This window comes from Primulina huaijiensis, chromosome 1 (genome assembly GCF_012295235.1).
Source record: "Primulina huaijiensis isolate GDHJ02 chromosome 1, ASM1229523v2, whole genome shotgun sequence".
Taxonomy (NCBI): Eukaryota; Viridiplantae; Streptophyta; class Magnoliopsida; order Lamiales; family Gesneriaceae; genus Primulina; species Primulina huaijiensis.
The window spans coordinates 23,362,535-23,373,700 of NC_133306.1; the positions used below are offsets into that span (position 1 = coordinate 23,362,535).

The following is an 11,166-nucleotide window of genomic DNA, read 5'->3' on the forward strand; positions in this document are numbered from 1 at the left end:
ACATGTCATATAACTTATATTGTTGAATACATTAAAATATAATAATATACAAATAGAGAATTAATTTAAAATTCATAACTTCTGCTTCATATGCTATATATGAAAAGTAGTTCTCCGTCATTATCATATAAACTAATTGGAAATAATTTATAGGGCCAAATTATCAAAACAGACTCTTGTGATGTATTATTCTATCCAACAAGTGATACTGGTGGAAGATAGTTTCTGCAAATAATGATATGCAATACATATCGAAAGCAACAAGAAGAAGAAATGACCTTTTGTCTGAAAAATCAAATGTACATATGCTGAAACACAGCTCAGAGATGATCACAGATTGCGTTGGTGAATTCTGTTGTTTTAGATTTACCACCGAGATCGCCTGTTCGGTACTTCCCTTCAGCAATGGTCTTCAAGACAGCATCCTGGATTTGATCGGCCTTATTATGGAGATCTAGATGCCGCAACATTGTGACGGAACTCAAAAGCAAAGCTGTTGGATTTGCCAAATTCTGCATTAATTTTAGAATAATTAGAAATGTAGAGCACAGACATTGTCACTTTGAAAGAAAATTCAAAAAAAAAAATCCACCCAGTATCCCCCTTAGCTTCCCAGAAATTTGTATTCATTTATGCTCATACTCAGAGATTAATTTATCAGAACATATGCTCTGAAATCAATTATAGAGCAGTCTAAACATATATGGCTACTAAGATGATCATGGGGATCAAAACATTAAAGAGATCTCAATCTTTATCACAAGACCCTGCTTCCAGCATACTACCAATAAACTTGCTTAAGCAATTTTTTGTTCTAGGTCATTAATGCTACAAGAACTCCGTAAAATTTGACATCAAGCAAGTGTTTTTCTTCCTGATTCAACATAGACAAAAATATCATAACACTTGCTCACACAGAAGGCCAGTCCAAAACACTGCACCTAGATGAATAGCACCCAGGTTAAGGGTAGATTCGAACTCATATGAACTCAATACTTAAATCTCTCCAAGATGAGTTCTTGCCCACTATAACTGCTATATAATCTCCAAAAGCACATCCATGTACAGGCATATATATCTAACCAACAGATTTGACAATATTGGTTCACAAAGATGATTGTATTTTCCAAATGGTTTTATGACACCTGGCCCCAGTAAATGGACTTAACATGTAGTCAAAAGTACCAAACACTTCGCAAGACGGATATACACCCAGTGAGACATCAAAATGGCAATTGAAAACATAATGACAAGGTAATGCTTCCATCTCTCTGGAACATATTATCACGCTCCAGGCCCACAAGGTAATCAAGTCTGTGCAAGTGAGACTATGTATAGTACCAGCAACTATTTCATATCGTTCTTTGCTTCATAAAATGGATTAACACAAGTTCCTAAAATGTACCGTTGGATGCTTTTATAAATCCATTCATTTTTACACAAATGTTATGATATGGACAGGTATTGCAATCGATAGACATGTGATGACCTTGTTGCATTCATTCACATTCTAAGTCAGCCCCTAAAGATATCTAGACGAGCTCTCTAGGCTAATAGCATGCCTGGTGGGTCATCTATGATAGCATTCTATTATGCTCTAGTCCCATGTTGCAAGGGTCCATGCAAGCGACACCAGACAAAATGATTTCTATTAGCAACAAATTTGTGTCCATTTTTACTTCATGAAAATGTCAAACACAAGCTGGCATAAGAATCAAGAAGAATCCACTGCCAGTCCTCCTAAACAGATTCATATTGCCTCCAACAGGCTAATAGCACTCCTGGGGTCATCTATGGTAACATTTTATATGCCCCTAGGCCCATGATATGAGGGTCCATGCCATCGTGACCAGACAAAATGATTTCTCCTATCAACTAGTTTGTGTCCGTCTTTACTTCATGAAAATGTCTAACACAATCTGGAAGAAGAATCCATTTCACATCCTCCTAAACAGATCAATATTGCCTCCAACACTACAATATGCTCACTAACTAAATAAGACGGCAATAATTAGGAAATTGACTCATATGTACACAGAAACAACTGGCTTACACAACCTTGCAGAATCAAACGAACATAGTGAGTTGCTTTGGTACAAACCTTTCCAGCGATATCAGGTGCAGAACCATGTACGGCTTCAGCAAGTGCAATACCTCCCTCACCAATATTACAACTGTCGAGAACCAAGTCAGGTAAAAATATTCACGATGAACATTCTACAAATGTCAGATATTGCATGTACCTGGGGGTTAAGCCTAAGCCTCCAATTAACCCAGCACAGAGATCGCTGATTATGTCACCATAAAGATTAGGCATCACTAGAACATCGAAAGAGGCTGGATTCTTCACAAGCTGTCATCAGGAAAAGAAAATAATTAAGAAAAACATTTAAAAAAAGTCAATTTTCACCACACATTTTATGTTTTTTTCGAAGAGCAAACTAATGGGTTCGGACAAATTTTTATGACATCTCGGTTGTAATTGTTTCCAAAGTAATCCAAAAGTTTTTCCCCAACTTTTTCAGGGGCTCAAGTTTTCACCAACATAGAATCCTTAATATACAATCCTTCATACCATCATACAACAATTGTCAATCACAACTTCTTCATACACCATGTCAGGGTACTTCTCTGCAATCTCTCTACAACACTGCAATATAGAGAAGAAATTTACCAGGTGAAAAAGGGTCAAATAAATAGAATATTTTGCATATATATGAAGGCAGACCTTGAGGAAAAGACCGTCAGTTTTCTGCATGATGTTGGCTTTGTGTATCGCAGACACTCTCTTTCGTCCGTGGGTCTGGGCATAGTAAAAAGCATACTCTGCAACTCTCAAACTTGCTTGGCGTGTAATGATCTTAAGACTTTCAACAACACCCCTCACCACCTATATTGAATTGAAATGAGAAGGATCAATGTCAAAAGTACATAAGCATTCTATTGAAATATTATGCATGCAATGTGTGTGTGTTGCTTACTTGATGTTCAAGTCCACTATATTCTCCTTCTGTGTTTTCACGAATAGTTATGAGATCTACATCCTCATACTTAGTCTTGTATCCAGGTAGACTGTAACAAGGTCTCACATTGGCATATAGATTAAGCTCTTTTCTAAGAGTAAGATTAAGAGACCGATGACCTTTTCCAATGGGTGTCGCCATAGGTCCTTTTAAACCAACTTTATTTGTTCTCACAGATTCAAGACTTTCCCATGTCAGGAAACTCTGAGTTCTTGGATCTACATCCTTCCCCACAAAGTGTTCTTCCCATTCAATTGGCACATCAGCAACTTTAAATACCTGAAATTTAATCGGATGTTTAGTAGAACTAGTAATAGACACGTGCATTGCATGTGAGTACACATAATCTATTTATAATTTGTGGATCATATAACTTATAAGTTCCTTAAACTAAAATCCACCTCCTTATCATTTAATGAAACAAAATAACAAATATTAAATAGTGTGAAGCAAATAAATTATTTGAAATCAAAATCTCAACTTTGTCCTTTTATTCAAACTTTTAGGTAGGTAGTAAATAAAAAACACACGAGATGAATACTACCAAAAAAAATCAATTGTGAGGAGATTGTTCATTGTCGCAATAAAACAAACAACATTTCAAACTTCAATACGAGAAAAAATAGATATCAAGTAATCGGAAAGAGGTTGACTCTCCATTTCACAGCTCACATGGTTTTCTGAGTCGTCAATAGGTAAACATAGAAATACATCAATTCATGCAGGGTGCTAGCATTAGCAAAGAAGTTCACCATTCATTAGGTAAGCAAGCAAAATCTTACAACTAGAGCAATTCACAGATCAAGAAATTAAATTATGGATAAAAGAACATGAGTATGATAGCCAGATCTCCAAGGCATTCAACATCACAAAATCAAGACAACAAAGAAAGCACTATAGCACTCATCTCTCTGGGTCTATTTACTGCATCAGTCTTGCAAATTCTCACGTTAACTTAATATATATATTCTAAGAGAGCTTATTCATGGAGCAACATTTCACTTATTAGTCGATTAACCTCATACAATTCTCTTTGATTATGTTCAGGATAACAAAAGATGTGAATCTGAATGTTGCTCTCCATTTTAATTCGAAACCCCCCAAAACCATATATTAGAAGAACGCCCATCTATCATTATTGGGCCAGTTATAACCTCCGCTATTGTTGTACCAGTCATGCGTTTCACACATTTTCAGCAAATGACACGGTGCCATCAAATGAATCAATCCATAGACATAATCAGTGGACATGGTTTTGAATGAAGAATGTAAACTAGGGGATATAATAATGTAAGTGTAAACTAGGGGATTTAATAATCTAAGTCAATAAGATTTTGGATTAGAATCTAGCTAGCCACAAAATATAGAAGCAAATGAACGTATATTAAAGTAAAATGAATCCTCTCCCTCCTTCCAGAAGCCAAATCACATTCTTTTCACTGTTCACGTCAACTAAACCAAAAGTACCAAAACAAAAAAGAAAGATACTGCAAAAGTTTCATGCTATGTTACCTGTTTGACGGATTCAGCGATCTCAGGGCCGATGCCATCACCAGGGAAGAGAGTAGCGCGGATCAGATTGGAGTCCGATGAAAAATTCCGATCGAGCAAGCTCCGGTTGGAGGAGGAGATTCCACTGGCTCGGCTTCGAGCGAGTCGTCTAAAGATTTGAGATGCCATTTGCAGCCGCTGACACAATTTGTCGAACCTCCTCGGTGAAAACTCGAAAAAGAAGAAATCGTAATTGTTTTTTTATTATTTTTTTCCAAAAAATAAGGTTTCCTTATTTTGTAATAGAAAATAACTAAGTATACGATGCACGAGTAGCATGTTTTTACCATATTTTTTATAATTTATTTTATTTATATTTAAATGAAAATCAAAATATAATTATAAGAAATAATTACTTTACATATCTCAAACTTAATATTATAATATAGATAGCAGCATCTTGCCACTTAGGTGTGATATGACATACTCAATTTGTCGAAGTGTTTTTCAATGTCCAAATCGAGTCGCCAATGTCTAGACTATGTAATGTACTCCATCCGAGCGACTATTATGACTAACCCGACTACTCGGATGGCGGTTTGGTATCCACCGATTTTAAATTTAATTTGTAACCAAATAATTCATGAGCTTTTATGTGTACCAAAAGAACTCAACTAATTATATCTGATTGATATACCCGAATATTTGCATCCGATCGGCTTGGGTCCCGACCCCGTTGCCACCTCTATTAGCTGTACCAATTTAATGGATGAAATTGACTCATTTTATTTTATGAAGTTTTTTACCCGTTTCGTTTCGAAAGCTATTCTATTTTTATCCTGAGACCAGAAAATATTTCGTAGACGATCACTTGTTAACTTTGATATGCGGCTAATGTTATGTTTCATTTATTTGCACGTTGATGGTCAGATCTCTTATTTATTTATATCATAAGTATGCTTTTTTCTATATATATTATTTGGAATTTATTAATTTTGTGAGAAATGAAAGCATTAATTTTTTTATTTTATGGGGATGAGTTCTTTTTTATGGACATAATTTGTAAATAATCTACATAAATCATAAATATCGAAATGTAAAAGTATTCATTAACTTTATTGAGATTTTTTAATCGAGATGTGAGAAAGATTTGATCAAATGTTTTTGAAATGGAGCTCCAATTATATCAAGTAAATAATACCACCACAATAATTCCTTTTAAGCTTCTGTCTGTCTATCATTTGCTCATTTATATACCTACTCTCTCTTTCCTATTCTGCACGAGAAGAAAAATTTAGAGTGAAAAGATGAAATAACAATTTTTAAATTCGACATTTATAATAGAAATTCATTTCCATGCATTTTTATAATAATAATAATAAACACAATTTCATCGTTAATTACAACATTGTTCACCCCTTTAGATCCATAGGAATGAGAAATCTCGATTCCAAAGTTGTGTCACACATTCTTTCAAGAAAATGTGGTATATATCCATAATAGTTAAAGATTTTCCAAATTTTTTTTCCATATCATCGTTCACCTTATACATGGATACAACCTTTCACATCCAACAACAAAAGACAACATAACAAAAAAAAATTGAATTCTTGAAATAAAAAGAAACTAGCATATAGGAAGTGGTGCACCATTCCAACCCTCAAGGCATTTAAACAATGGATCCACAATGAGCCCCTTGCTCATTGCCGTGAACACCTTCTCGCACTCCTCCCCCGGGGAGGTAAACTTTTCTCCGGTCAAGAACTGAGTCCCCAGTTCCCCTCGAATGAACTTGTACAATGGGTATGATCTACATTCAGTGATTCTGTTGGGAATAGCTGGATTTCCACTCTCAAGGGCGATTCTCGCACCCTCGACTTCTTTGGGCAGTAGGGCCTTCAGTTCATCCTCGAAAGATTCGATCTTTTGGAAGATGGACATGTTTGAATTCTTCTCATTTTCATCGTTTTTCAGTGCGTGGTCGACAAGAACTTGTCTGAGTTTCTGCATCAATGGGTAGGTTGCGCTACAGGGGTCGTCAATATATGTGAAGACATACTCACGATCCACTATGCGAAGCAAGTCTTTCTCGCAAAATCTTGATGGATGGAGCTCCCCATTGGATCCTGTAGTTAGTGTTCTTTTAGCGACTTGGCTGACAATATTCTTGACAGAAAATCTCAAGTTCTCCTCCAAATGCCTCAAATCAATGGCTTGACACAGCGCGATTAGGTATGTTGACAACATGAGTTTCAAGATATCCAATGCTTCCACCGTTTTTCGTGAAGAGATCAAACCTAAGGAGTTCACATCTTGGTTGTGTTGCTCGGCACTATGAACGTGGTTCGTGACTGGATTTGCCAAGAACTGAAGCTCAGAACAGTACGCAGCCATAGCAACTTCAGCTCCCTTGAATCCATAGTCCAAGCTCGGGTTTCTCCCACCAGAAAGGTTAGACGGAAGCCCATTGTTGCAGAAATCATTAACCAATTCCGAAAACTGAGCAAACATCAACTTCCCAATCGAGGCAATGGCCAATCTCGCGTTATCCATCGACACTCCAATGGGGGTACCTTGGAAATTGCCACCATGCAAGGCTTTGTTTCTTGATACATCAATCAATGGGTTATCGTTGACCGAGTTGATTTCCCTCTCGATCATCTTGGTGGCGGAGCGAATGACCTCTATTTGAGGTCCGAGCCACTGAGGTGACGTTCTGAGAGCATATCTATCTTGCTTGGGTTTCTGCAAAGGATCTGTTTCGTGCAACTTCTGAGCGGCCTTCACATAGGCACTTCCATCAAGAATGTGTTCCATCACAGCAGCGGCCTCGATTTGGCCAGGATGATGCTTCAACTTATGCGTCAAATGGTCGGTGAATTCCGGCTTCCCGTTCATAACCTCGGCGAAAATCGCAGACATAACTTCAGACAACACACCAAGAATGTTAGCCTCGTAAAGGGCGATGGAGGCCAATCCAGAACCTACAGCCGTTCCATTGACAAGCGCCAGGCCTTCCTTAGGCTGCAACTCGAAGAACCCACCATCGATTCCGGCTAGTTTGAATGCTTCCTCCGGATTCAAGGATTCGCCGTTCGGGCCAACAGCTTTGGAGTTTGGACGACCAGTCAAGAGCCCGGCAATGTAGGATAAGGGCACGAGATCACCTGAGGCAGTGATGGTGCCACGAAGCGGCAAGCACGGTGTGATGTTGGTGTTGAGGAATTTGGTGATGGCTTCCAAGATTTCGAACCGGATGCCGGAGTACCCTTGGAGAAGGGTGTTGATTCGAACTAGCATGGCTGCTCGAGTAGCTGAATGTGGCAGTGTGTGGCAAGTTTCGGTTCCGTTTCCAAAAATTCCAGCATTCAAGAACCTGTTACAATACAAAGAATTTAGAAGACCATAAAAATATGTATTTGGTCTTATTTTGGAACTTAAATCATTATAGCTGGATAAAATCATATTAAAATCTATATTGATATATATTTGGGCAGAAATATAATATAAATAATTATCTTTTGTCCCCAAAAATATGATTTGAAAATTGGGAAAGTTGGTGAAAAATCCCCAATCAAAACATTTATTTGGGTTCACTCCCTACCCACAAAATTGTAGTACTATGTCATACAAATTGTGGTACACTTCATGTAGAAATGTGGTACACTTCATGTGGAAAATGTAGTACTAAAAAAGTACCCAGGGACTGAACACAAAAAAAACGGCGGCTGGGGAGTGAAGTCCAAATTCCCTTTGAAAATTTGCATATCCCACTGTCCGGGTATTATTAACTACATGCATGCCTGAGGTTTGCACCTCGTTTCTCACCTTGAAATAATTTTAGAGTCAAATAGATTTTTTTTACAGGTGATCCCCCCTACCGAAGTTGCCTTTAACAGCATAAAATTGTTTACTAATCATTATATATTTTGATAAATACTTTTATGTAATATATATAGCTCCATCTAGTCCCCCGTGAATTTAAATTTAATATCCATCGTGCGGGCGCACACACACATATATATAAGTTTAAGTATCACTGTTTAATCGGACTCACCGACTATATACAATTTTGTTTTATTTATATAAACAAAATAGATATACACAATAACGGAGAGTATATCAAAATATGTGTGTGTGTGTGTGTAATGTTGAAATATATATAAAGAATTTTTTTCAACAAAAATGGTATGGATCATTTTAACATGACTAGAATCTAAGTCAAATTTGGAAGGTTAAGAGACATGGAAAAACGACAGCAAATAAATAATCAGGCAATTCAAAAAAATAAATGCGAAAATCAAACTTACGAAAAATATTAATCATATATACCTGATGAGTTCCTTCTGAAGAGCACCGCCTTGCTTCGTCCGGCGGTGGGAGGTGGCGCCAAAACCGGTGGTGACTCCATAACTATCAGTCCCTTTGTTCATGCTGTCCATCACCCAGTCACTGCTAGCCTTGACACCCTCCCTGGCCGCCTCCGCCAGCTCCACCGCCACAGCATTATCCCTAGCGGCGATCGCCGCCACCTGGGCTATAGTCAGGGTCTCGCCGCCGAGCTTCACAACCGGCTTCCTGTGCTCCTCCACCATCTTCTTCACAGCATCCAGGTGGCTCCCCATCATCGACTCCGCTGCTGCACCCCAGTTCAATGGATCCTTGGGGATGCAAAAACAGTTAGAGTCTTGGCCATTTTCCTTCATGGCGGCGGCCATTGGCGGAAATTACGAGAATTTAATGGAAGACGGTTGGGAGAGAATACACCAGATAGTCACACGCACTGGAAGAGAGATTTCTTGGGTGGATTGTTTTGTGGGAGAGTTGTTGAAGTGTAGTTGGCAAGGCCTGTGGCCTTAAATAGAGGGGATTAGTGTTGCCTCTGCCTCGGCGCTGCTAAATTCTTCTTTTTTTTTTTAAATCATTGATTTATTTTTTTTCATATGACCGTCTCATATAATGATATATCAGACACATTAATTATGTTTATATTTACAAAAATTATATAAAAAATAATAATTTTTATGTGTAACTCAAATATAATATCAGTCTCATAAAATTGATATGTGAGATAATCTAACAAAAATTTATGTAATTTTTAATATATAAACCGAGTTTAAGGAAAATTCATTTACATGTTTTGATGGACATATTTCGATTATACTATATTTATTCCAATTTTCATTTTTTTAAAAAAAATTAATTCTCTAATGTTGCTCCTAAAAGTAAGCGTAACATGGATTGAGTAAAAGTGGAGGAAATAACCATAACAACTATACATCATAAATATATATTATTTCAGACAAAGGAAATATATTAAATTTTATAGAATTTTTCTTGTAAGCGTCGTGTGCAATATTAAACGTATGGGTTTTGGTAGGTGGAATTGGCATGAGAGGAAAGAGTGGGCCAGGCAAGTCAAATGTGAAGGGTTTGTTGAGTATTGATCTGGTTCGTTGGTTTGGTATGTTTGGATGGTGCAGATTCGAGGAAGTGGGTGTGGCTTTGAAATTTGATTTTTTATATATTTATTTTTTTATCACATAAAGGTTGGGATAATGTGGTGTGGTTGGTAGGAAGTGGGAATGGGATTGGCTAAACGTAGGAGACTTAAATTAATTATTTAATTATTTTTTCTGCTGCTTTTTATTGTATTTCTTGGGTAGATGATCGAGAGATTTTGACCTGGGGAAATTCATTTCGGAGACATGACATATTCTATCAGACATTATTTAAAAAAAAGTATGATCTTTTCTTATATATAATAAATACCATTAAATTAAATAATAAGGAAAAAGTATCATTTTTCCATATGAATTGTAGTACTCTCGTATAATATTTTAGGTAGATTTTGTTTGGTTTAAATGATTTGATTATGAGATTGGACGACAGTTATTATAAATTAGTATAAAAAAATTGGACCTTCGCTCGAAACTAGAACATAGATAGCATGAAAAATGTGTATTTCAATTTACACATGTGTTGCCTCAAAGATTATTCTTAAAAGAAATGCTTAATCTGGATTGCTATATGAGTTAATTATAATCGTTATAAATTATTTGGAATATCTATTTTAAAACTAATGTGGAAAACGGACATTACTTACAACAACACATAAATCGTGGAAAACGAAGCATCTTTAGTCGTGGAGAATCTAGAGGTAGATCCTATATAATCAATACATCATTTAAAAAGCAACATTCACGTCGCGGCCTAAATTATCGATGAGAATCCATAAGACTCTTACATAGTCACGTGGTAGCTTCCATGCATTTAACACTTTTGAAGCGAAGTAGAATAATTTCAAAAAATTATTAATATAATGTAGCAATCAACAAAATACTACCCTAATTGATCAAAACTTTAACTTAGAAGGAAATTTTTTTTAGCTCGATGAATTTATGATAATAATAATAATTTTAAAAAAAAGGTGTCTCGGTAATATTAATTTTAATTTTAATCTAATTAAGTCATTTCACATACATAGACAGTAATTTCGTTTTAATTGTTTTACAAATTTTATTCAATTTTGAATGATAATAATAAAAATATAAAATAACTAAACTTTTGCGGTTGCTTTGACAGTTGACTAAGCTGACCAGTATATGAAGGCTTTGACCAATGGTTACACTTTCCTCCACTTTCTTTTGTT

At 36.3% G+C, this 11,166-nt stretch overlaps 2 protein-coding genes across 2 annotated transcripts; both read right to left on the bottom strand.

The window, feature by feature from the left end:
• Positions 1–160: 160 nt before the first annotated feature.
• LOC140986035 (3-isopropylmalate dehydrogenase, chloroplastic-like) lies at positions 161–4,786 on the bottom strand. The gene is made up of 7 exons (XM_073453988.1): positions 4,536–4,786; positions 2,982–3,302; positions 2,729–2,890; positions 2,576–2,650; positions 2,244–2,353; positions 2,102–2,174; positions 161–512 (listed from the first exon to the last, which is right to left on the bottom strand). Exons 1-7 carry the CDS (start codon positions 4,701–4,703, stop codon positions 321–323), a joined length of 1,101 nt encoding a protein of 366 aa, XP_073310089.1. The 5' UTR covers positions 4,704–4,786; the 3' UTR covers positions 161–320.
• Positions 4,787–5,886: 1,100 nt separating this feature from the next.
• On the bottom strand, positions 5,887–9,357 carry LOC140986046 (phenylalanine ammonia-lyase-like). The gene is made up of 2 exons (XM_073454000.1): positions 8,847–9,357; positions 5,887–7,890 (listed from the first exon to the last, which is right to left on the bottom strand). Exons 1-2 carry the CDS (start codon positions 9,230–9,232, stop codon positions 6,141–6,143), a joined length of 2,136 nt encoding a protein of 711 aa, XP_073310101.1. The 5' UTR covers positions 9,233–9,357; the 3' UTR covers positions 5,887–6,140.
• Between the last annotated feature and the right edge of the window lie 1,809 nt (positions 9,358–11,166).